The following is a 26503-nucleotide window of genomic DNA, read 5'->3' as shown; positions in this document are numbered from 1 at the left end:
AGCAGCATAGTATTCCATTGTGTAGATGTACCACAGTTTTCTAATTCATTCATCTGCTGATGGGCACTTAGGCTGTTTCCAGATCTTAGCTATGGTAAATTGTGCTGCTATGAACATAGGGATGCACATATCCTTTCTGATTGGTGTTTCTGATTTCTTGGGATATATTCCTAGAAGTGGGATCACTGGGTCAAATGGGAGTTCCATTTTTAACTTTTTGAGGAAACTCCATACTGTCTTCCATAGTGGCTGCACCAGTCTGCATTCCCACCAGCAGTGCACGAGTGTTCCCTTTTCTCCGCATCCTCTCCAGCACTTGTCATTTGTTGATTTGTTGATGATAGCCATTCTGACAGGTGCGAGATGGTACCTCATTGTTGTTTTGGTGTGCATCTCTCAGATGACTAGTGACTTTGAACATGTTTACATATGTCTCTTGGCTTTCTGAATGTCCTCTTTTGAAAAGTGTCTATTTAGGTCCTTTGCCCATTTTTTGATTGGATTTTTTATCTTCCTTTTGTTAAGTTGTATGAGTTCCCTATAAATGTTGGAGATTAAACCCTTATCGGTGAAAACATTGGCAAATATGTTCTCCCATGCAGTGGGCTTTCTTGTTGTTTTGTTGATGGTTTCTTTTGCTGTGCAAAAACTTTTTATTTTGATGTAGTCCCACTTGTTTATTTTCTCTTTAGTTTCCAATGCCCGAGGAGCAGTATCAGTGAAGAAATTGCTTTGGCATATGTCCGAGATTTTTGTTGCCTTTGGATTCTTCTAGTATTTTTATGGTTTCCCGTCTTACGTTCAAATCCTTTATCCATTTTGAGCTTATTTTTGTGTATGGTGTAAGTTGGTGGTCTAGTTTCATTTTTTTGCATGTATCTGTCCAATTTTCCCAACACCATTTATTGAAGAGACTGTCTTGACTCCATTGTATGTTCTTGACTCCTTTGTCAAATATTAATTGAGCATATTGGTTCGGGTCGATTTCTGGATTCTCTATCCTATTCCATTGACCTATATGTCTGTTCTTGTGCCAGTACCAGGCAGTTTTGAGAACAGTGGCTTTGTAATACAGCTTGATATCTGGTATTGAGATCCCACCTACTTTGTTCTTCTTTCTCAGGATCACTGCAGCTGTTCGGGGTCTTTTTTTATTCCAGATGAATGTTTGGAGCGTTCTTTCTAGGTCTGTGAAATATGCCGTTGGTATTTTAATGGGAAGTGCGTTGAATTTATAGATTGCTTTGGGTAGTATGGACATTTTAATGATGTTGATTCTACCAATCCATGAACATCGTATGTTCTTCCATCTGTTTATGTCTTCCTCTATCTCTTTTTTCAATGTTCTGTAGCTTTCTGAGTAGAGGTCTTTTGCCTCTTAAGTTTATTCCTAGGTATCTTAATTTTTTTGGTGTGATGATAAATGGGATTAAAATGGGCCATTCTTGGAAGAGTGTGAGTAAGGGAATGGCATGGTCAGAATCTTTTGTCTGTGGCTTATGCCAACCAAGCTATTTAATAATGTATTTTTACTTTCCTCAGAGCATTATAGAAAAATGTTAGGTTAGTAAAGAGACATAAAATATTAAGTGAGCATCAGTTTCCCCCAATTTATTTTTCTTTCTCTTTTGAAAAGTTTTTCTATGCTTGTAACTGCCCCCTTTGTCCCCCACCCCCTAAACAACAACAACAACAACAACAAATAAAGTGGCTTCAATATAGGTTGGAACAAAAGTAGTTTTATAGTTGTTCACATGGAATATAATACAATAATTAATAAACAGTAGTACTAAATGGGAAGTGAGGAAGTAAGTGGAGAAGGAGTTTCAAGAACTTTGGGTCTAAGGAAGAGAAGAGAGTTTGGTAGTTGAAGGGGTATGTGGGGTTGAGGAAAGGATTTGAGGTGAGGTTAAACTGGAGAGACTTGATTTATCCTATATAATAAAGATGTAATATGCACATATGCACATGGTCGTTATGCTGTGAAGTGTAATGACCGACTGCTTAATGACCAGATCACGGATCAGGAGGAGGGTGGGGCGGTGAGCTACAAGTGGGCAGAGGAGAGCTACAGGAGGGGCAGGGCTGCGAGTTATGAGGGGGGGGAGGGGGGCGGGGAGAGCTGCAGGAGGGCAGGGTAGTGGATGGAGAGCTACTGGAGGGCGGCAGCGAGCTACTGGTGTTACTGGTGCACGGATTCATGTGCAGGGCTACTAGTGTTTAAATAAGAAGTCAGAGCACATTTGAGGGAGAAGCCTTTGGTAGGAGGAGTGAGACTATTTATTGGAATAGGAAGGAAGAGAAAGTAGGGTCAGTGGAAGGAAGCTTTTAAATTTGATGATGGAAAATAATTAATTCCTATTTATTAATGAATTATACAGTGAAGTCATCAGCTGATCTGTAATGAGTGTGGGGAAGGTGAAGGGATGTGGGATAATGGAGATGGTTTTAAATAGTTGTTTTATAGTTTGGGAAAGTGAATTTAGTAGAGAAATAGAATGTGATCACTAGGTAACATTATATGTGGGAATTGTAGTAGTGAATTTAACATAAAGCCAGTCAACTGTCCCCCCCCCCCCACCTTTTTGGTGATTTTTTTCTATAGCAGTATACAACTATACTTCAGTATAGACATGTTGGATTCATCCAGACTTGGGATTTTTCCAAATAAATAATATGGAAGGAGACAGTGGCCAGAAATTTAGAAGATTTTCAAGGGAGTGATTATGATGGGCCAAGGAATATAAGCTAGACAAAGAGGGAAATTCCTCAGAAGGTGGCTGATGCATTACGAAAAGTTGTGGGGCCAAGGAAATCCAAGAACTATTGCAGTGGGAGTAGTTGAGTAGGGAACACTGACCATCACAGCTTCCCTTTAGTTCCTCAGCATCTAACTGCACTGGCTTGTGACGGTCTGATTCTTCGAGTGTTACTGATATCAGATGAAAGTGTTTTAGGAAGCCTTCAATAAACATAGAATCAAAGAGCTCCATTTGAAATCCTATGGTTATTCAGTCTGTGATCCAAGCATGTCTGGGCTGTATGGTGGGCTAATGAGAGAGTCCATCCAATAAGGGCTCTGAGCCTCCTGGGAAAGAACTTTATCCTAATGAAGGAGCAGTTTGAGGTACAGTGAATTGGTCTAATTTAAGCTGATCAGTGATGAAAGGAAAGGAGTGCTTCACATTGAGCATAGTCATCATGGCCAAGCTCCAAGAACTTTTTCTTGAGTTGAAGGGGAAGATTCTGCAATCAAGAGAGTTGAAATGGAGAGCACTGTTTACTAAAATATCTGAGGCCAGTGAGGACACAAGGCAGTAAACCACTTATGTAATAGAACATAGCACGGAGCATTCTTAAAGGTAAGAGTTACTTTGCAGAATTACTTATAATAGCAACACAATAATTATTATTGCAGGAAGTTGAATTATTGCGTGGGTCAAGAAATGAAGTTCCTGTAATTGCAGGTGGTGGTGGAGCTGTAGAATTTTTTTTTTGTTGTTATGACCCTATTTTTATGCCTTGGCTAGGATAGCCTGGCTAAATACAGCGTACATAGATTCCTGTTATGCATATTTCTGGGGTAGATGTAACTGATAGCTTTGTAGGTAGATGCCTATTACTGTTAAAGGCTCAGAAATCTCTTAAAGACCCCAGTTCCATGTAGCAGATGTTTTTCTGTTAGGAACCACAAATTCAGGGAATGTCAGAAAACAATGAGAGGAAAACCCAGAAGAGCTTGGTTAGAACACAAACTCTAGGAGGGACTCTGTAATCTATAAAGATTCTTGTAGGGATTAGAGACCTGATCTGATTAGGTTAGTACCATGGTTGGCAAACTGCGGCTCTCGAGCTACATGCGGCTCTTTGGCCCCTTGAGTGTGGCTCTTCCTAAGCCTTAGGAGTGCCCTAATTAAGTTAATACCAATGTGTCTACCTATATAGTTTAAATTTAAAAAATTTGGCTCTCAAAAGAAATTTCAGTCGTTGTACTGTTGATATTTGGCTCTGTTGACTAATGAGTTTGCCGACCACTGGGTTGGTAGTACAGACAGATGAATACATTCATGGTTATAAGTAAGCTTTTGTTTTGCTTTAAGTAAGCAAAAATGTATGCAAATACCTTTGTTTTACCAAAAGCATCAAGCCAAGAAACACCTCAAAATATCTCCTTGGTCTATTTCTCCATCTCCATACACTCATAAAGGCACGGGATGCCAGAGCAGCAAGGGCTCTTCAGGTTATCTACTCAAACTCCTTTTATTTTGCAAGTGATAAAACTGAGACCTAGCAAGGAGAAATGAGTTGGCTTATTAATATCAAATCCAGAACTCAAGTCTTCTTACTTCTTGTTTGGGGGTCACTCTTAGACTCTTTGAGACCCCTGCTTCTCTTCCAAGAGACTGCTAAAGGCACAGGTTCCCTACGTGAGCAGGTGTGCAGCAGCTCAAACTGAGAGTCCTTCATATGCTTCATAGGGCTCTGAAAGAGAGAGGATCTTACCATTTCCTTTCCGGGTCAGATTGGAATGGAATTGACCAAGTTTTTCTCAGATTTCTGTCAAGATCTGGGTTGAAACCTGGCCCCTCACCTGTAGCTGGGCTGTTGCTGCGAGCATCTTCTGCCGAGTTTGCAGTACTGTGGATGAGGACATGGAGATAGGCAAACTTTGCCTTAACCACCTTATATCTTCCCACATACAAGACAGCTGCAAAAGAAGTCACAAGGTCATATCATCATCCAAGCCAGTACATGATTTAGGTTGTGGCATCAAAGCACAGCAGGGAGAAGGAAACCTGACCCCTGATGTTTGTTCTCTAGTCCATTTGCAGATATGGGTGAAACAACTTTTTGATCTCTGTCCAATTGGAAAAAGATCTGAATGTTAATGAAACAGTCAGATCCACAGTTTAGTCTTTGCCAAACGATCCCATAACTCAGAATAGTAGAGACACAATCTGACAGGATGCAAGCTTCTTTGCTTTGAAAATGTAGCGTAGACACTGTTTTGGCATTTTGTATGACATAGGGCATATCAGAACTGAAAGACCTTTTAGGAAATTTACTCCCACCCCAATACTTTGATCACTGGAGACCCCTTAACTAAGGTTTCAGAGATTTGTGTGCAGTAACATTGGTGCAAAGTGGGAGTAAATAAAATCAAACTCAAAATACCTTTGTGAACCACAGAAAATCTTGTGTGATGGAACTGGTGTGAGAGTCATCTATTTCAACGATTGGTATTTGATCTTCATTGGTGACTAACATATTATCTTTGTAATAAAATATAACGGCTATGTAGAGTCCCCTAAAAAGAAAAGGCAAAATAAAAATTGTCCTCCACCATTTTCCTCTACCAAGCCTCAATCATGGTAAAATTTTTTTGGACATGAAAAGGATAATTTAAAATATATCTATGAGCGTATTCTTGCTAAGAATCACAAGTTCACTGTTCAAAACTCAGAGAAATTACTATCTTGTTCAAATTCTCAGAAGAAAAATGAACTTCATATTCTTTTAAAAAAATGTGATAGATCTATTAAAAATTAAAATATGGTAAACATACAATATTATGAGTTTCTGGTATATAACATAATTATTCAATATTTATATACTTATGAAGTGATCACCATGATTAAAAAAAAAAAGAAAAACAAATCTTGTCATTTGCAACAACATGGATGGACCTAGAGCAGCCGTGGGCAAACTACGGCCTGCGGGCCGGATCGGCACGTTAGAAATGAATAAAACTAAAAAAAAGAAGACCGTACCCTTTTATGTAATGATGTTTACTTTGAATTTATATTAGTTCACACAAACACTCCATCCATGCTTTTGTTCCGGCCCTCCGGTCCAGTTTAAGAACCCATTGTGGCCCTCGAGTCAAAAAGTTTGCCCACCCCGACCTAGAGGGTTATATGCTAAGTGAAATAAGTTAGACAGAGAAGGACAAATACCAAATGATTTCACTTATATGTGGAATCTAATAAAGAAAAATGAACAAAACAAAACAGCAACAGACTCATAGAAAGAGATCACACTGATAGTTGCCAGAGGGGTGGCGGTAGGGTGGAAGGATGGCTGAAAAGGTGGAGGGAAATAAGAGGTATGAACTTCATATTCTTTTAATAACAAAAAGTAATTTCAACTTAGTTTCTACTCAGAACCAAAACCAGCTGATTCCTGAGAAGTTAAAACTTTCTGAAAAAACAAAAACAAAAAACAAACTATAGGACCCACCGTTTCAAGGTCTTCACAAACTTGTTTGAGGAATGGAATAGGTGTTTTAGGCTCCTTGAGACTGACTGCTTGCGGCCTGTGGTTTGTAATTTTGAAGTTTCTGGAACACAGAAAAAAATACAGTGTAAATTCCATTGGCAGGAAACACTCCCAGTACCTTCTTCCTACCTTCCTGCCTTCTACTCCCCTGTCTCCTCAGTGTTATCCTCAGTCTCATGTAGGGATTCAGCTCATTCATTCCTACAGGAAACTTTTGTATCTTGAGATGCCAGTGGTTAATTCAATGAACAGATCCTCAAAAATGTTGGCCATGAGTAACATAACTCCAGGGGAAACCACTGGGGTGTTTTGTTTATCCTCTCTGTATCAGCGGTTTATTATAAGGTGGGATAGTCCACTAAATTTTTTTTCATTATACTAGTAAAATTAATATAGGTATATTACAGAAAGTGTGGAGAATAGAAAATAAAAAACAAAATCCCACCCATATCATCCTGCCACTTTATTATAATCACTGCTAGCATTCTAGGAAGGTTTTTTTTCCAGCATATGTGAGGGTTACAAACATAGTTGTAGACTTAGGTATGATTATTATCCTTATTCAGGAGAAAAATTGAGACAGAAAGGTTAAGTGAGTTGTCCAAGATAAAAAAACACCAGTACCCAGAAAAACAGAGACATTCATTCACTGAATAAGTATTTGTTGAGACACTACTGTGTACAAGGTTTTGTGGCTACCGTGGTGAGCAAATCACCCATTGCATCTGTTCAGCTCTTCTGTTTACAACCTGGAGCTCTCCCTGACAAAAGCAGTAGACTTCTTTGCAAACAGGGCTCTATGGAGCTGACTGAGATGATCACTGATTCTAATTCTTATCTTCAATGTAATGAAGGGAAGCTGAGGTTGGGCCATCATCAAAATTTTGACACATCTGTCAGTGGGGATGAGAATATGGTCCATATTGGTGCTGTTAGACATGGAATCCTGGGTGATGGCCCATGGCGGAGGCCCAGTGTGATTCTGCCCATGATCCTATAGGAGCAGTTGGGAGTGAGCTGACACAAGCATTCATGCCAGCTTCAAGCTTGAGCTGGTAACATTTATTCCTGGCAGAACAAAGCAAAAGCATTTTTTTCTGACTTGAACATGAATTCAGTTGGTCATATCCTGCTTGAAAATGATGCTGCTGGGACTTCCGGTTAAAGCAGCATATTGAATGCATTCATTACATACCACTCTCTCCTTAAACGTCACAAAATGCAGAGCAAAAAGATTTTAAAAATGTATAAAGACAAAGACATAAATCTATAAAGACAATGAGATGGGACAGGAGACAAAAGCAAGTGAATTTTGGTAGCTGGAAAGCAGATGGACAGATGGATTTAGCACACTTGAGAAAGATGAATCCTAAGCTAGCAGTGGAGAAAGATGAGAAGTAACCTGACTCACCCTGTGGGCACCATATACTGCTAAAATCAGGGGGATGTGTTTAAGTCTGTTTACAAAGTAGTTAGACTTCTAGATATCCTCTGCTATTCTGTTTAGGTAGACAGATACCCTTTCCCCTCTCTAGAAAAAAGAGTCATATTCTCTGGAAAGCACAAAAACAGGTCTTTAGAGTGGGAAACACAGGGTACAGTTAATGGGGGGGGGGGAGGAGGTGTTTCGTACTCAAAAACAGGTGGATTAAATGAAAGTTTCCATACAGAATATTTCCCCACTGGGCTCTTAGAACATTGGTACTCAAACTTATTTCCTCCAGGCAGGATACTGGAAAGAAACTTCTGTGGCCAAAGAGAAGGTACCTAAAGATTCTGACATTGGCTTCACTGCTTTCCTAAAGATAAGGCCATGCTAGATCACCTTACAGGTGAAGCCTGTAAGTAAAGAGCTTTAGTGCTCAGAACTTCCCAATAGCTATTGAGTTCCCGTCTGTTAAATCTGAGCACACGTATAAGGATCACCAGGGAGTTGCAAAGAACAGGTTAACAGGAAAGACAGATGCCAAACCCAAAGAAATAAAAGAGCATTTTAGAGGAGAGACTATGCTGAGAAAAGAAAATATAAAATGGAACAATGCCTATCATTAATAGCCTTAGAAATAAGAAAAGACATTGCCTCATAAAAACGATAGGAATCTGGAAGAGAAATATTCAGAGAATAAAACAGAGCATTGGAAATTAAAAATATTTTATCAAAGCCCTGGCTGGATAGCGCAGTTGGTTAGAGTGTTGTCCTGATACACCAAGGTTGCAGGTTTGATCCCTGGTCAAGGCACATACAAGACTTAACAGCACCAATAACCTCTCTCCCCTCCCCTCTCTCTCTTCCTTCCTCTCTCTCTCTAAAAAAATACATGTTATCAGAGTCTGAAAGACATAATAGAAAGCTTAGAAAATAAGTTGGGGAAATTTAAAAGGACACGGGATGGAAAGGAGTAGAGGGAGGGAGAAAAAGGAAAAATAAAGGGCTGGTCTCTGAGGTTCAACATCTGAGTAAGAGTTCTTGTAGGGAGAATGGAGAAAAGGGAACAAATAATTTAAGAAAATATCCCCTAATTGAAGGTGCCTTCCATATTGAAAGGGCTTGCCAAGTGTGCAACACAATGGACAACAATAGAGCCACGCAAAGGCACATAATAGTGAAATTTTAGAATACTGAATTTAAAAAGAAAACTTAAAACCTTAGCAGAAAAAATAGGTTTTATACAAAACTTCTGCAATCACACCAAAAGCTAGAAGACAGTGAGGTCTGAAGGAAAATTATTTCAATGGCGAATTCCATACTTATCCAAATCCTTAAATAAATGTTAAGTAGAATAATTAGAACAAATCTTTAGACATTCATTGTATCCAAAAGTTAGCTCCCAAGTATCCTCTCAGGAAGCTGCCAGAGAAAAGGCTTCCCCAAATGAGAGACTAACCCAAGAAAAAGAAAGATATGGGATTAAAAAAAAGAAGAAATCTAATATTGGAGAGTGGCATGAAGAGTCCTCAACATAGTGGTGAAAGGAGATCTTGGGGTGACAGCTGCTCACCAGACACAGAGGCAGCCAGTAACCAGTCTAGATTGGAGGAGGTCAGAGGGCTCCATGAGAAGTGTCTTTAAGAAGGTGCAGTTGAAACAATAGTAATGTTATCTGATTGTATTGAGAGAAAATTGATACAACTGGAGAATAGCTGAGCATCCTATAGGACCACTGTTCTTTGGAATGCACTTGGGTACTGTTTAAGTATCCAGAGCATATTTCAATATAAAAAATAACCCTCCTTTTTGGGAAGTTCTACATTATGCCTTAATCAGTCTTTCCGATAGTCCACATATATTTACATCCATGTGAGGAAATGCATGCACATGATAAAAGTTGATGGAAACCATAGAAATAATTGGGCTGTCTAGACAATCATTTCTTGACCACTGAATAGTAATCCAATAATAATGGGGAGAGCATCTAAATCCTTAGGTAATACAAATAATATTCCCTTATCCTCATGAGTAGTTTTATCTTTCCCCCTCTGATAAAGATCAAACAAAATGTGGCTTATGAATCACAAATAATTATCTTTCCATTGCTTTATTACCTTTGCCTGCCATACAGGAACCAATGGGCAGGAGAATGATGAAGAGGCAGGAAAGGAGAAAGTGAAGTAAGAAATCTATGGTTGAAACTAAGAGATGCTAGCTGAGTTTTAAGTAGGTGTTAAGGTGGTCATACTTAGCATTAGCAAAAAGTTGTTCTCAGTTACTGTTTAACTATGACAATAAAGCCCTTTGGAAATTTTGACTATAGCTAGAACTGAGTATTAATATTTGCAAGAAAATAATGTTCTTCTAGGTAATGCCCCATCTGGTTAAATGGACCCTAGATAACTGAGAATTGAGTGCACTTTGTGTAGTGTGGAATGTTGAAGGCTCTGATCTGGATAAAGTTTTCCTAAAGTTCTGGGAAGTTTCCTTTTCAAGCTTCTTCCATGCATATTTAACTCTCCTAATGAACCATTCATTAGGACAATATTTTCTTGCAAATGTGTGTCCTCATTTCTAGTTATAGCCAACATTTCTACAGTTATCATAGTTCTACAGTAATTGGGAATAACATTTTGTTTACACCTCATCAGAACTCAACTAGCATCTCTTCATCTCAACCATTGATTTCTTACCTCCCAGGTCCAGCAGTGCCCTGAATCTAGGGAGTGCAATGTGGTTGGCGATCTGGTGGGTGAAGGAGCATGGAAAATGAAAACTTTATGGAGGCTTTAATTCTCCAAATAAAACTAAGTGCCTGTTCCACGAATCATTACACAGATCAGAAACCCGACCCTGTCCCATTGGAACAGTCCAAGTAGAAGAGAAGCTTTCAAAAGCTCCTCGGGAGATTTTCTGGGTGTAGTTGGCAGGTCTGTGGAAGGTATGCTCTACTTGGTCTTGAGCAATAGTATAGGGGAAGATTAAAATTCAGGGTGAGGTTAAAGTCCAAGGCCCAGTCCTGATGTAAGTAAGGATGGGAGACCAAAATGAGGTGTGACAATGAGGCTGGGCTTGGAGACAGAAAACCTCAGTTGCTATGTTGATTCTGTCTTTTCCTAGCATTGTGACCTTGGTCAAGTAACTTAGCCTCAGTGGTAATTGCCAAAATGAGGATGGGAAAGAGATATTGGATGTGAAATTGCATGTAAACTTTAATGGAAGTATACACAAAGGTTTATTATTTTTGTTGCTGCTATAAATGGTTGTGCTTCCTCAAGGATGCTCACAGAGTTTGCTTCAGAGGTGAAACTTTTTAGGGTGAATATACTCAAGACCCAGCACACTGAGGAGGTTTGCAAAGGGGCAGTTCAAGGGAAGGGAACTAATGGCAGCTGCTGTTTTTCTTGTGCTTGTTTTCAAACTATTCTTATAAAGAGAGGGTGAGAGAGAAAGGGAGGAAGGAGAGGGAAATCTTTTCTGAAGGGTTAAAGCAAGATAGTGCTGTAAAGTGATTCCAGATGTACAAATATTAATATCTCTTTCTCCCTGATGAATGAGAAGGTATGACCCAGTTAGGAAACTGCTAAAATTACCGGCGCCACCGAGACCTCAGTCGATGGCCCAGTGCAGATTTTTATCCTTACCTCGGCAACTATAATGCTGATGAAGGGCTCGGACCTGCTGCAGCAGACCTTCCAAAACTTCACTCTGTCCCTTGTGTCTGGGCTCTCTGTCGTCATAGTCTTTCCAGTCTATTGAACAAAAGAAACAAACAGAGTGAAATTTTAAAGCAGGGGAGGCCTCTCCCCAGCCCTCCCTTGGGAGCTGAGTTTTGCTCATGCTGCCCACAGACTCTGTGGATAAGCACCCAGCATTTGCACAGCTAGCAAGCAGTGCCAAGGGTTTGGAGGCTGCCATTGTTCAGGACCCTGTGCAAAACAGTAATTGTGGTTGGTTTCTCATGTTGGGCAGTTTTAGGGCACAAGAAAATGGTAATGGAAAGCCAAAAGAAAATGGGGAATTTGGGAGTCCAATTTCCCCTCCCCCAGCTCCTCATTCTCCTTTCAGCACCCAGTGTCCTAATCAGTTCCCCTGCCATCTCTCCACTTAGCACTCCAGGTCTCAACTGGATTTCCACAGTAGGAAAGAAGGGGGTGTGGGAATGTGCAGACTAGATGAAATCTACAGTCCCAATGCTTTTATTGTAGGTTTCACACTTTTGGCCAAATTGACATTTCTTTCCAAGGAAAGAGCCCATGTCAGATGCCAAGAAATGGAAATCTACATTTTGCTCTAATGAATGTCTGCTTTGGTTAGCTGGCACGGCAACTCCTGCACATACTCTGAGCCACCAACCACCCTGTCTGCTCAGTCTCTAAATATACAGTATTAGCTTACATGGCAAATTTAAATTGCAATACCCACTGAGATTTTTCTCCCCCTTCTATTTTCATTCCATTTGGCAATAATGATATCAAGAGTAATAACCCGTATGGGACTAATGTCAAGTCTGTAATTCTGCTGTCTCCAACTCTGGATTTTTTTTTTTTTTTTTAGCAGGTCAGTCAGTCATTTCATAGTCCATCCCTCCTTCTCTCTGTTTTCCTTCCCCCAGTTTTACTTTCTGAACCTTTCAGAAGCAAACAATTGAAGGCGCTTCTTAGTTAAAATGCTTTTTCTAAAAACGCTAGACTTTTTTTTTTCTCCTAGAAAAGTCAGTTTGTTCATAAGTATATTGGAGACTTAAATTCTAGTGGAATGATTTTCAAATTCCCTCCCCCTCGTTTTATTTTAAAATATGGAATCTCCCTTGTTTAGGTGCCATGACAGTTAAAGTTAGGTAAAAGTCTTCTACACTGGTCCATCCAAGGCCAAGTAGTACAGCACATTTAGAAAGACACAGGTCCTGGAGACAGATAAACGGGTGTGAATCCTGGCCCTTCTGATTCCTAGCTTAGTGACTATAACTGAAATAAGTTACTTACACTCACAGGGTCTCTACTCTATAACGTAAGAAAGGAGCATAGTGTCTACCTTGAATTATTTTGTGAGGATTAAATGAGAGGTCTAAGAGGTATCTAGCACGATGTTACATAGAAGGCATTGTGTAAGTAATAACTTAAAAAGAAGGGTATTTATTGGTGGGGAGTTAACTCCCTGAGTAGCAAGTATGTAAACATTCTTACCGTATCAGATGATCCCCTATGAAGAAGGAGACCCCAGATATATCCTAATCCTTCCTCTTTCCCACCCTCTCCATGTATCCTTCTCCATTTTAGCTCTCACAAGACCGAGGCCAACAGAAACCCATTCCAGTTCTACATTACTCAACTGGTTGGTGGCATGGCCAGGACTGTCACATAGTCTTATGACCCTCCCTAATATGCTCATTTCCTTATACCATGGACATGTTTGTTTTTTCTTTTGGGAAGGAGGGCCAGAGCTTGGTTGGCATCTGTGTGGTGTGGGTTAGTTGTGGTCAACTCTGGAGACAGGGAATTGGCATAGGTGCCTTCTGTAGACTCTGTTCCTTGTGGGCAGGAACTGTGACTTAATTTCTCTTTGTCTCAGGTTTCTCCTCTGTAAAGTGAATTTCTGAGTGTCTTTTTAGGTTATCTGAGATTTCAAAGAAGTAATGAAAGAGATTGTTTCCCTTATTATCTTTGAGCACATAGGAGACACTCATTAAATCTTGGTGAGGCATTGTGAGTAGCTGTGTGAAGGTGTTCAGGTAGGATGGACTAGGAAAGGGCTGTTATTGGGAAATTTGGAAATGTTTGAGGACATTAACTCCAAGTACTTTTTGTAGTGTCCCTGTTGTCTGGGCACAGTGAGAATAAACATTATTTTCATGGATTTCCAAAGGTCATTATGATTTGTTCCCCTAGCTGGATAAATGTATCTGAAATCCTTATGATAAGATGAGCAACATAGTTTGCTTCAGTAGGACTCCTGGGTGGCTGAATTGCTGCCTGGCCCTGAACATGCTAATACATTCTAATGAGTGTTAATACTGCTGTCAATGCAAGGGGAGATGAAATGGACCTGGCTCTTTCAGCCAAGTCCTATTACATCAGAGGCGAGCTTGAGCTGATGACTTTATGATACATTAGAAAATTGCTAATGCTAAATTGCAGCCTGAGTGAATGCCGGACATGATGCCAAGGTTTTTGGAAAGAATGAGTTTTTCTCATAGATGTTTGGAAGGTTCTGACGACTACATAAAATAGGAGACTTTAGGGATGAGGGAGAAAATTGAAAATATATTAAGAAATCAGGAACCTGACAGGAATAAACTTGGTGTGGTAAGAAAAGAGCAGATTGTGCCACATAATACAGTTCACTGTTCTGGTAATGAGACACTTCAATTGCAACACAATGCAGAGCTTACATTCGCTGGCGATATCAGGGCTTTCCTGATCGTAACTCAGACAAGCCTGTCTGGGTCCTTTTCTCTTATTATGTACCCTACCATATAACATAAGTCTATAAAAACACATTAAGGCCTTTTGTAAAAATATAAAAAAAGTTTTATAGCTTACTGGAACATATTACCCAATTTCCAATTACTCTGTCATGTTAGAATACATTGTCTTCTGGTAAATATTTGAATAATGATACATGTTACATCACAATGTCATACTCTGTTTGTAAATAGAACCAGAGTGTTTTTATATTGTTCTTTCCAAGTGATATGGCATGTCTGCAGCAACTGTAATGACATGTTTGCGTTTTAGCTCTTTGCCAGATACCCCTACTAATTCATTGTGCTGTTTTTGAAAGCACTGCCATTTTGCTATGTTAATTAGCAAGAAGTAAGTGAATCTTCCAGTCTTGGACAACTGTTCTTGTCATTTTGGAGAGAGCTCTTCACATGAGCTGTAAGGAAGAGTGTCTGAATAAAATTTGTTTATAGAACCAGACATGTGATGTGTATATGTAAACGCATCCACATGCAGATCCGAATTTGCATGGGGTGTGCATTTGGAGTGGGTTTCCCACTGCCCTACCTTCAAGTGAGCTGAGGCTAGATTTTTTTTTTTCTTTTCTGTTTCTTCTATCCCTCCATTTCCAATAATATATACCCATTTCCTTTTCTTCTTGGAAAGAGATTGGTTCCCTTAATATCTTAATCTTTCAATATTCCCAGTTTGTATTTCTGACAAGTCTTGAATAAGAACGATGTCTAAATAAGACTGGAATACTTAAATCATTAAGTGCTAGGGGATTCAGGAGCCTTATAGAGTCTCTGGTATCAGTGATCTAAGGCTCTGTATGATCTGGATTAGCTGTCTGAATCCACCAGAGATGGGAGTCAGGAATGGTTGGCTGGTTCTTAGTTGGCTTGTCTGCCTGATAGTGGGGCACTAGTTACTCCTGGTTTAGGTAGCGGGTCTTGAGCTGTTTGGGCTTGGATCCTGGCTTAGCCACATACCAGAGTTGTAAGCTTGAGTAAGGCAACATCCTCTCTGAATCCCTATTTCCTTATTATTAGAGGAGATGGAGGAGTTGGACCTGACTTCAGTGGTTGCTAATTTGGTGATGTGGGGCTCTGTGTGTGTATGTGCCTCTCTATGTTAATAGTTCTCTCATCAGTAGAATGGGTCTAAGAATAAAATTCACCTCAGTAGGTTTGTTATAAAGATTAAAAGAGTTAACCCATGATAAATTCCTAGATTAACACACAGCATATAATGAGTCTTATAGATGTTATCTCTGATGCTGCTTATCCACAAGACGGAACAGTGATGACTGATAGTTGTGAGGATTAAGTGAGATACTGAATGGGAAACCCCATAGTATACCACCAATTTGTGATTGGTCCTGGGTAAAGAGTTATCATAATACTCAAAAAGTATATAAATATAAAAAATAAAACTCATAACTCAGATATCACTATTAAATTTGGAGAGTTCTATTTAGACACACCTATCTAATTATAGTCAAACTCACAGTTTAAATGTTGTATAAAAATCTTGCATTTTTTTACACAAAGCTTATACTGTAAGAATTTCTTCAACACAATGAATGTTTTGTAAAACACCATTTTGTTCTGTAGTATAGATACTATATGATACTTTATTTAACCATTAAGTTAATATAGAATACTTGTTCTCTCACCACACATGATATTTCACTATAGCAATATGTTGCTGCACTGCACATCTTTGTCCATAATTGTTTGTCTGCCTCTGTTTTCTTAGGTTAAATTCCTAGATGTGTAATTATGGGTTAGAAAGAAATGAATGTTCTTATGGTAGTTGATATAGATGGCAAATTGTGTTCCAAAAAGGAAGTAGCAGTTTGTACTCACAGGAAGCATATTATACCATTTTTAACTATCACATTCGTGAAGATTCAAAAAACTGCAACACCAGCAATAGGCTCATTATGCAGAAAAATATATTATATGATATGTTTGGAGATTGTTTTTTTCTGGTTAACAAAGAGTTACCAGATATACCAGGGCATAAATTATTAAACTTCAAATAATTAGAGGAGGCTTTGCTGGGTTTTTCAGCCACCACAACAGATATTATCAGTTATATTTGTGGCAGAGTGCCTGTTTGTAAGAAAGTTTTTCTTCTGACGGAATGTAAGATTTGCTAGGTTCCTGTCACAAAAGGGGTGATAAGAGCTAAAATGGACTCTATGTATTTTGGGCCAGCCAGTGCCACGGAGCCGTTTCACTATATCCCCACAAAAGACCTGGGTAAGGCTGTGATCAGACCAATTCTATAGATGTTGAATTGAGACTCTTGAGAGTTTCAGTAACCTTTGAAGGCTATACAGTTAATGGGCACCAAATTTAGTCTTGCTGGTTACATATCTCCTTTCATTCCAATGAGTTGCTTCCCAGGGGAGCATTTCTGCAGATAAATCATTCATTATGTGGCCCAGATGCTGCCCTGAGTTAGTCTCCTGCAGTGGAGAGAGGGAATGAATGGCAGTGACATCCTGGGGATAGAGTGGGAGTTGGAGCCTGTTGCCAGGCTTGAGGGAGTTCACAACCACCACCTACTAGAAGGAGAGGCACATGTTGGCGTCGTGGTCTGAGCAGGTCCCCATCCTTTCATGTTATAAGCTGAGACTTGAACAAAGTACTGTTGGCCCTGCAAAGTATCAAAATAGAAGAATGCATCAGGAATTTTATTTAGTCACTGTTACCCTAGAAGTAGATTTTCTTGTCTGCTGAACTCTTTTATCCCTTGAGAGTAAACTACTCCACCACCCATACTTTAGCTTTCTAGCTTTTCTTGACTATTATGTTTACGTATGATAATACATATTTTGGGGGTGTCCTTTTGCTTTCTTTATGCTATCTTCTATCCCAAGAAATATAATATCATAAATTACTTTTTCTGGCCCCTCCAAAACACATAAACACCAATTTTTAAAATACACAGTTTTATAAGGTTTACCAAAAAAGAGTACTTTTCCACCCTCACCTTTCTCATCTTCCCCTCCCCCAGAGACAACCACCATCACCATTTTAGCTGATCAACTTGCTTTATAAAAGTAACAAGTTTTAATGAATATCTTTTCAGATTAGTCATTAAAGTTCTGCTTCATTCTTTTAGTGGCTGCATCATACTTCTCTGTGGGGCAAATACAGCCATTTATTTAACTAATCCCTCACTGGTGCAAGTTTGGGTTATTTCCACAAGTTACGCCACAATAAACAATGCTACAATAAACATTCTCAACTCACCTGTCAAAACTTCAAAAAAGTTAATTATTTGATATTACTTCCACTTTAAAACTGTTATTAAAACAATGATATATTCTTTAATGTCTTCTGGTATTATGAGTTAAGGAGTTATTTTTGTTTGCTTATAATCTTTTAAAATGTTTTGTATGGCTTTATGTTTTTGCTTTGAGGAGTTTGTTTTTTTCCTGGCGAACTCAAAGGGGTATTTTAGAAGCCAGCTTTTGATAAACCATTGATTGCAAAAATTGTAAAATGGTGTTTGTAGTTTAAAAAAAAAAAAAAGAAAAAGCAATTTCTGAAGAGCCTTTGCTAGGGGTTTAATAATATTGGGTTTACTCTAATGTAAAGTTAAAATTTTTTTAACATTAAAAATGGGTTTCTATAAAAATGGGTTTCTCTGTACCTCAAGGTTATGGAGACTATAGAAGTGTAAATCTACTTCTACTCTTTTATGTGATTAGGATACTGTCTGCATTGTTCACATTGGATGACCAAGTGGAAAAACTTAATTCCTATAAAAATTAGTTCAAATATTAGAGAAATTCTCTGTGGAGAGCTTTCCATTTTTATCACCATAACACTTTTTCTTTTCAAGCAATGGAAATTCCCTAGGGTTCTCTATGGCCCTCTTCCATCATGTGAGCTATAGGGTTGGGAATCATTCGTCTGCCGTCTGCCGATAGCATCTCTGGGGACCACCCACTCATGTTTGTTTTTTCTGGTAATCCACAGTTTTGGCCTCTGGTGTAGACGTGTGATTAGAACTAAAAGTCAGGATTCTGTGGTGGTGACCCAACCACCAAGCATTCTGTTAGAATGAGCTGGTTCATATTCAAAGAGATGTACCCTGGTGCACCTTCTTAATGCTGGGTTTCAGGATTGTACTTTACATAGAACTGTTTTAATTGACTAACTTTTTAGAAAAACAACAATAATAACAAAATTCTCCCTCTACCTCGTGAAAGTCCCAAGGTATTATTTAAATTGTGCCGCTCTCCCCCTGTCAAAAAAATTTACAGGTTGGATTTAAGTTTACTTAAAAATGTTTTTTTTTTTACCATTTTAAAAAAAGATTTTAGTGATCCAGATTAGAGGAAATATAGGGTTTGTTTCTGTCTGAACTGATTTGCTAGGTGTTTTTATATTTTGCATTTTGTATGCTTATATGGTTTATAGTTCTATAAATAATTAACATTTAAGTTTAGATTGGTTGAACAAATAAGCACAGTTTGTTCCAGTTTTTCATTCACAGTTTAAATTGGTTCAGGTTACTGAGAAATGTAGCGCCACCATATATAGCTTCTTTTTTGAGAGAGCAGATTTAGACAGATTTTTTTTTTTTTAAATCAAGGGAAAAGGATTTTTCTCAGGAAATTGTGTGACTCCAATTGATGACTGATCTCAACCAGGCTGTGGGGGTGAGGGATAGATGAGGCTGTTATTTTTACCATCAGACAGGGAGTCAAAATTGGATCTCTCGGAGCCTTTGATCCCCCCTAAAGATTAGACTGAGATCCAGAAAGCAGCAGCTTTCAAGGCTTGTGTGAGGCCAGTCTTTTTCTGATCTCCGTAGAACATGGCAGCTTACAAAGTGGTTCATGCTGTCTGCTCACTCCGTTGTGGGGTTCAGATTATGGATACCAGACATATCACGCTTAACGAATGGCAGTTGTTGCCAGAGGACTGGGTGTTGCCTGTTGCTTCCAGAGTAAGGCATTTGCTACCAAAATCCCCGCACAAACATCAGGGGCAGGGGAATGGGACGTTTAAGGGGGAAGATTTGGCATTTACCGTTGTAAGCCCTGTAATTGTGCATCTCAGGATCTGTAGGTCCTCCATGATGATTTCTCCAGCCAAAGGACAGAAGTCTTTAGACATACTCCATTCCACTGGGAGGGAGAGAAGGAGGGAGAGGGAGGCAGAAAGAGGCAGAGGGAGAGGAAAAGAGAATGGATGAAATTGTCATTAAGAAATAAAGACACTCTAGCACAGAATCTCTCTCAAAAATAGTAAGTTTACCCTCTTTTTCCTATATTGACACATCTAACATTCTCCTCAACATAAGTCAGTTTCCAAGTTCACAATTATATTTTTTAAAACAAGAGCAAAAAAAGTAATTATTCAACAATGACTAATATACCTTAGATACTTGTGTGTGTGCGTGTATAGACACACATTTTCGCAGGCACATTACATGTACAAGTTCACTGTATATAGAAGATGACATATTTTATTATATGTGAGAAGGCTTCATTATGACACTGCATTCTGTTTATTCCCAAGTCTGGTTTCTGCCTCACTGTTCTTCTGAAAATGCTATTTCAGGGTCCCAGTGACATTCTCATATTCGAAATAAAGAAGCCTCCTTTCATTTCCTCCCATAAAACCTGACACCTTCCCCTGGAATCATTCTCTTTCCTGAGTGTCTCATACGCCATTCCCTGCTTTCCTTCTACTTCCTGACATTATCTCCCAGGATTTGGGATTTGTGGCTGACCTCTGCAGTGCTCCCCTCACACCTGGCATCCTCAAAGTGGGTGTTCATTCAAGGTTACATCTAACACCCAAATTCTAATACTCCATTTTCCTGTGAGACCACTGGTTGAAAAACCATGATCAGGAAAGATAAATTTTGTATCATTGGTAAAAAGTGTCTTAAGGGACAGTTTACATATGGCAGGATTTAAGGCAATCCTAAATGAAGCAGGCGATTGAGTCACATGGGAGACAAGGCCTGCGTGTTTCTAAACCTCATGATGACAAGCTATAGACTTTAAGATTTAAATTACATTCTCTGTGACACTTAAATACTTCAAAATTAAGCCAAGCTATTCCTAAATTCTGTTGCTTCCCCAGAGTCACAGATCTCTCTGCTTTAGTTACAGCCCCTCTACCTCTTTTCATTATTCTCCTGGGAGTCTGCCTTGCTTTCTCCACTCTCTCAAAATTGCTCTCCTAAAATTACTAGTGTTCTGACCATCCACAAAACCTCTTCTTAGGAAATTTTGCCACAATGGCCTCCCTTATTTTTTTACAACCTTCTTTCCCATTGGTTTTAGTTGCACACTCTCTTCTGCTTCTCCTTCCTGATTTCCACATTCCAGGCTCTCCCAGGGTTCCCCTTTTCTTCTTCCTTTGATGTGCTATTCCTTGGGGGTTTGGTTCTTCTATTTACTCCTCATACTTGCCACAGGTAATGACCTTAGTCACTGTTATGGCTCCACCTGTGCCTCTTGAAACTGAAATTCTAGGTAGTATAACCTCTTTCTGGAGCTTTAATTTTCTCCGGTAAGTCTTCACTCCACTTGAGTATCTCTTAAGTACTTGCCAAGATATGTTTCTTCTCTTGTTTCCTCAATTTTAGCTCATGGTACTGACACATACCCAGTCCCCCAATCTCAAATCTCAGAGCGTCCTTACCTCCTCTTTTCCCCCTTATTCCTTACAATGAGTAAATTACTAAACCCAGTAGGTTCTACGTTTTCCCTCTTCCCCTCACACTGAAATTACGGTGGAACAGGCCTTTATAATCATGATCATCAGCTCTGCAGTTGATTTTTTTATAAGCCTGATAGATCAACTGATTAGCTCTCCTAATTTATTTTTCTGTTCATCTTTTCATCCTCATATACAATCCTCTTACCATATAACCTGAATTATAGTTTTGAAATGCAGACCTATTTATTTCATTCCTTCACTTAAAATCTTTCATCGTGCTTTCAAAATAAAATGAATTTTTACCAAGGCATTCAAGGACTTTCATAATCTGGTTCCAACCTTACTCTCCTGTCTTCATCTTCTTCCATTTCCCAAAGCAAATTCCTTGTTATGTAAGTCCTGTTATCTGATTATTGTGTGTATTTTTCTGCCTCTGTGTCTTTTGCTCATCTTCCAACTTTGGCTTTGTGAAACCCAACTAATCGTTTAAGACCTGGCAAAGCCAACTCTTAATTCCTGTGCAATAATTAATTAAACACCTGTTTTTGTGCTCGTAGAGTTCTTTATTCATATAAAAACAAGGTTTATTAAACACAGTATGCTTTATTGTGTCTCTTTTTCTTATTAGATCGTGAGAAACTTGAGAATAAGAAAAGTGTCACTTCTTTTCCTCTCTGGTATGTGGATCTGTGTATGCAGTACATAGATGGTGCCTACTAAATATTTCTCTCTCACACACACACACACACACACACACACACACACACACACACACACCTGGAATAGACTGCTTTTTTCCAACATGGAGATATTTTCTTCTTCTCTAGTCTCTTGCCCTTTGAAGCTTTCAGGCATATTGTAAAACCCAGTTAAAATCAAATGATTACAGCTCTGTTAACTTTCAAATTTAGAGTTATAACTCTCTACCTCCTTATAAATATGTATTCTAAAACACATATATATATGTTTTTATATACGTTATATATATATGTGTGTATAATTGTTTTCAAAATGTTTTATTCTGCTTATTAGGAGCTAGTAGCTCTTGAAGAAGTCGTCTCTGAAAGTCAAATTGGAGTGGGTTTGTAATTAGAGAATAATCTTGAATAATATTTTAACTAAAGGAAAAAATGAAATCATTGAAGGAGTTATCACAAACAAAACAGAATGAAAATTAGTAGCAAATGTATAAAGACATCTAGAAAGAACAAAGAAAATTCTAGAAACAAAAATATCCTTGATTGCCATTGAACATGCTTGATTGACTGATGTGGTGGAGCTCCAAGTTCAAGGCTGATAATTAAGAGCTTCTGATTCCAAGCTAAGGATTCAGGGTAGCACCCCAAAGAAGAGTTAGGGATTAGGGGGAATGATACCAGATTATTTGGCAAGTGTTTAATGAGAAGTTGCTCAAAGATACAATCTTTAAAATTTCTGAAGAAACACGATTTATTTTTGAATAAGAACTGTTTATGTGCTATTGAATATGTTTTACAGAGCATGTTACAGGTGGAAAAGAGGGCCTGGCTTCTTGAAAATCAGAATAAAAACATAGAAGCAGATTTGTCAGAATGTGCGTGTGGTCCTGCTTTTACAGTTAATAGAATGTTTTAAGCATTTAAGTCTAATTAGATCTTATAACATATAGGTTTCAAAGAGGGAAGGGACTAGGAAAAGAGAAGATTCACTTGGAAGGAAAAAAATTATCCATGTTGGAATGGCCAACCTATTCTGGGATGACCAATAGTCATTTTCTTCTATGTACTTTCCTGGGTTCGTGGACTCTTCTGACATGTAAAAAGGAGCTCCTAATAATTTAAGAAGGAAGAGGGAACAGAGTAAGCAGGAGCCACTTTGAGAGCCAACTAGGAATTCTAGGAAGGCAAGTTAGCATGGTCTCTCTGGAAAGTTATGTGTAGGTCATTTAAAGACTTAATATTAAGGCCATGAGAAAATCACATATAAGCCTGCTCTAAATCCCTGAAGGGCTGGAGCCATGTATATGAAGTTTAAAGCTATATAAGACTTATAATTTTAAGATAAAGATCAGGCAACTGTTTCTATTTAGGTCTGGGAAATAGAAGCAGGGTTTAATCATGCAATGGCTCATAGCAGTTGAACATGAGCAAGAAAGGTACAGACAAAACCTAGGTGTTAGTATTTCTTAAAATTTGGCTCTGGCTCAAACTGTGATGTACTATATTTAAATCAAATAACTGGATATTTTAAATGTGACACTGTTATTTTAACAAATACTTCATTTTTATCTAAGCTTTAGAAATGTAGAATCATTTGGGCAGGAGAGTTCTAGCTGAACATGACCATTTTCCTGATGGCAGCTATGTAAATCAAAGTTAACGCATTAAGCGCCAAGCCTGTTTTGTCTTCCTTTCCATTTAGCCTGTGATATTCGATTTCACCGATATGTTGGTGGCCAGAGACTGATGAGGTCCAAACAGAAAGTATAGTGTCAGTCACTGGTGACTGACATGGTGCTTAACGTGTTAAAAAGCATAAGATGAAAAAGAACTGAAGATCTGGGCTTGTCACCTAAAGCCTATAATGTGAGGGGAAATGCCACAGACTCAATGAGAAAGGCAGAGAACTCAGAACTAGAAGTGTTAGGATGTACAAGCTGAGAACTTAGTCTAACGCACAGGTAAATAATAAGTCTCCTGTTGTAGACTGTGTGATTAATACACTCTGCTCTCTGTGGAACACTTTTAAGTTTCAGGCCAGTTTTTTGAGATGTGATAGCTATGTATCCTAAAGGTGTAAAGAAATAACATTGCAACAATGTCCAGTTAATTTCATCTGATTAAAAAATAACCCCCAAACCTGTTATTGTCCAGGTTCTCCCTAAAGTCTCCAATGCCTCAAAGCCCAGAGTTGTTTTATCCTGTTTGCACACTGGGAAGAGTACACAGTAGAAGTTATCCTCTTGCCTTTTGCCTAGGCCCCACCCACACCCCCTACTCCAGCCTCACCAGTCACTGGACCTCAGACCCATTGCTTATGCCGTTTTCTTTTTTTGTACGCTATCCTCTGTCCCCAAATCATCTTCCTCTTCATTCAAACAGACCTGGTTCAAGGACATTTCCATTCGATAGCTTCTCCTGGGCTTCCAAGGGAAGCTCCTTTGCCAATTTTTCTTATATTTTCTGTCTTAGCAATTTTAATGTCTTATATTGCACTTGCGTTGTTTTTTATTTAATTTTTAAGACATCTGTCTCCTCTGTAGTCTATATACTCTTGAGGGCAAGACCATGTCAAATTAATACCAGTATCCAAAGCACTTATTATAGCACCACAGGTGGCTCAGTAAATGCTGGGTAAATTGAATGCTTGATTCTGGACTTTCAAATATTTAAAGTCTAAAGTAGACAGAACTCTGATGCTGGTACATAAAGAGTAAGAAAACAGTGTCAGAAAAAACGTAGTCAAAAGAGAGTAGAAATTGCTTGAGCTGCCCAGTAAGTGGTTGAGATGGAGATTAACTACTGGCCTCCAGATTCCCAGCATCCCAGACTCTTCACTTGCCCAAACTGTCTCTCAGGAACCCCCAAAATAAAAGTTTATTTCCTATTTCCTATCAACATTTCTATGGAACCAAAACAGCATTCTTACTGGCCACACTCAGCCTGGCGCCTTAGCTAATGAACGGAATTTGGCTAGACTGTCTAGCCCAGCACCAGAGCATTATGAAATCTTCCCCTGATCCATCTAATTGTGCAGTTTCTAACCTTCCAGGCCAACCATAGCACAAGAGGAAGAAAGAGGAAGAGAGGGACGTGCCCAGAAACCCAAATACAGTCATTTCTAGAGATGAGAAGATGTGCCTTGCTGAAGCATGAGCCCGCTCAACACTTGTGGGTTTTAAATTGGGAACTGACGTGAAAACTCTGGATCTGAGAATTCTGTTTAGCTCTGGCAAAATAGGAGGTCAGAGCTGCTTGCATATTTTATTTTAAATTCCCTTGGTAGTCCTAGGATCAGGGGCATGCATTACATTCAAACAAAAATCTTTATTGTTTGCATAGCACATGGTCTTCTAGTTAATTAGAAAAACATTTCCCCCCCAAATTAAATTTCTCTAGAAAAACAATGATTTAAATTAAGGGCAAATGGCTTTTTTTTTTTTTTTTAGACACTAGTAAAGCCTTCCTGACCCACGACTCCTAGAAGATTAAAAGCAAAGTTGGAATTGGAAGGTTGTATTCAATTACTTATTGTCAGATTCTGCCACCCCACAAATAATAAGTGCCCATCTGTATATACTGTATACTGTTTTAGTTTTGCCTGCCATATGCTAGAGTGACACACAGATACAGACAGGAAGCAGGGATGTCTAAATATTCAGGTTTTTAGAAGTACATAAAGCACTACAAGTAACCACAGAGAAAGCTCCACAGTCGGATCCATTTACTTCTTTATGTCCTTCCTAATAGTTCATCCTATATGTCTCTTACCTAAAAGTATTCTTTCTCGTGATCCCATTGGTTTTTTAAATGAAAGGCATTATCATTTATATGGTTCATACTATTACTAGTGGGGCTTTCTCTCTTTCCAAGCCTAGCATAAATGTTTATTGAATGCATACCAGTCTTCAGAGGCCCAGTTGCTGCCAGCCTCATGTCTCCAATGAGATCCATGGTGCTTTACCTCTCATTACTTATCTGGTCACTTAGCTAGGAGAACTAGGAATGTCTTCAAACAAAATTCCCTCAGTAATGTTGACAGTTTGGGGATGAGAAAGTCTGAAAATCTGCACTAGTTGAGTTATTGGGAGCATAAATAATCCACAACCCTAGGTCATATAGAGGTCACTATTTTCTTACATTTATAGGATATCTGTCCTTAGTAGACACATTTACTGGTTTGGGGAGGGTGTCAAATTTATCACAAAGTAGTGTACAAAATACACTTTTTGTGTCACATCTGAGACCAAGTGGTATGATAGGGTGGCTTTCAGAGGAAGCACAAATAGGGAAAGGGAGGAAGTCAGAGCTTTGCCTTGCTCCATATTTATATGCGATAAATGCAACAGGGTGCTGAAGTTGACCCATATAGCTTACAAGAGCTGAATGTTAAAATTTCAGAATTTTGTGAACTGGTGGTTAATACAGCCATCATGAAAAATTAAATTGTATAAACTTAAAGTTAAAGAAATTATATTAAAGACAAATGCAGTAAGTACCTAAAACTCATCTCTATTTTTACAGCATTTTTTTTTTATTAAACTAGAAGCCCGTTGCACGAAGATTTGTGCAATAGGTCTTCCTTCCCCTGGCTGCCGGCACCAGGTTTCCTCTGGCACCCAGGACCCAGGCCTTTGGTCTGGCCACAGGGGAGAAGCCAAGCCTCTTCAGTCTTCAGTTCGGCCAGAGCCTTCCATCCTCATGGAGACATGAGGCTGCGTATGCAAATTAACCACCATCTTTGTTGGGTTACTTTGCATACTCATCTGATTGGCAGGTGGGCGTAGCAGAGTGACACCAATTTGCATGTTTCTCTTTTATTAGTGTAGATACTAGTGGCCCGGTGCACAAAATTCATGTGTGTGTGTGTGGGGGGGGGGTGTCCCTCAGCCCGGCCTGCACCCTCTCCAATCTGGGACCTCTCAGGGGATATCTGACTGCTGGATT

The 26503-nt window shown here is 38.9% G+C and overlaps 1 protein-coding gene across 1 annotated transcript in view; it reads right to left on the bottom strand.

Annotated features, from left to right (window-relative positions):
- Positions 1-26503, bottom strand: part of ANKFN1 (ankyrin repeat and fibronectin type III domain containing 1) — a 141656-nt gene that overhangs the window by 54576 nt on the left and 60577 nt on the right. Inside the window, exons 5-10 of the mRNA XM_059668256.1 lie at positions 19212-19309; positions 16731-16821; positions 11353-11460; positions 6241-6340; positions 5176-5308; positions 4592-4708 (exon numbers count right to left, since the gene is read on the bottom strand). Coding sequence (XP_059524239.1) covers positions 4592-4708; positions 5176-5308; positions 6241-6340; positions 11353-11460; positions 16731-16821; positions 19212-19309 — 647 coding nt within the window. The remainder of the gene's footprint in view (positions 1-4591; positions 4709-5175; positions 5309-6240; positions 6341-11352; positions 11461-16730; positions 16822-19211; positions 19310-26503) is intronic.

Source organism: Myotis daubentonii, chromosome 16, assembly GCF_963259705.1.
Source record: "Myotis daubentonii chromosome 16, mMyoDau2.1, whole genome shotgun sequence".
Classification (NCBI taxonomy): Eukaryota; Metazoa; Chordata; class Mammalia; order Chiroptera; family Vespertilionidae; genus Myotis; species Myotis daubentonii.
Note: the sequence above shows the minus strand (reverse complement) of the source record. Positions and strands in the feature narration are given on the sequence as shown.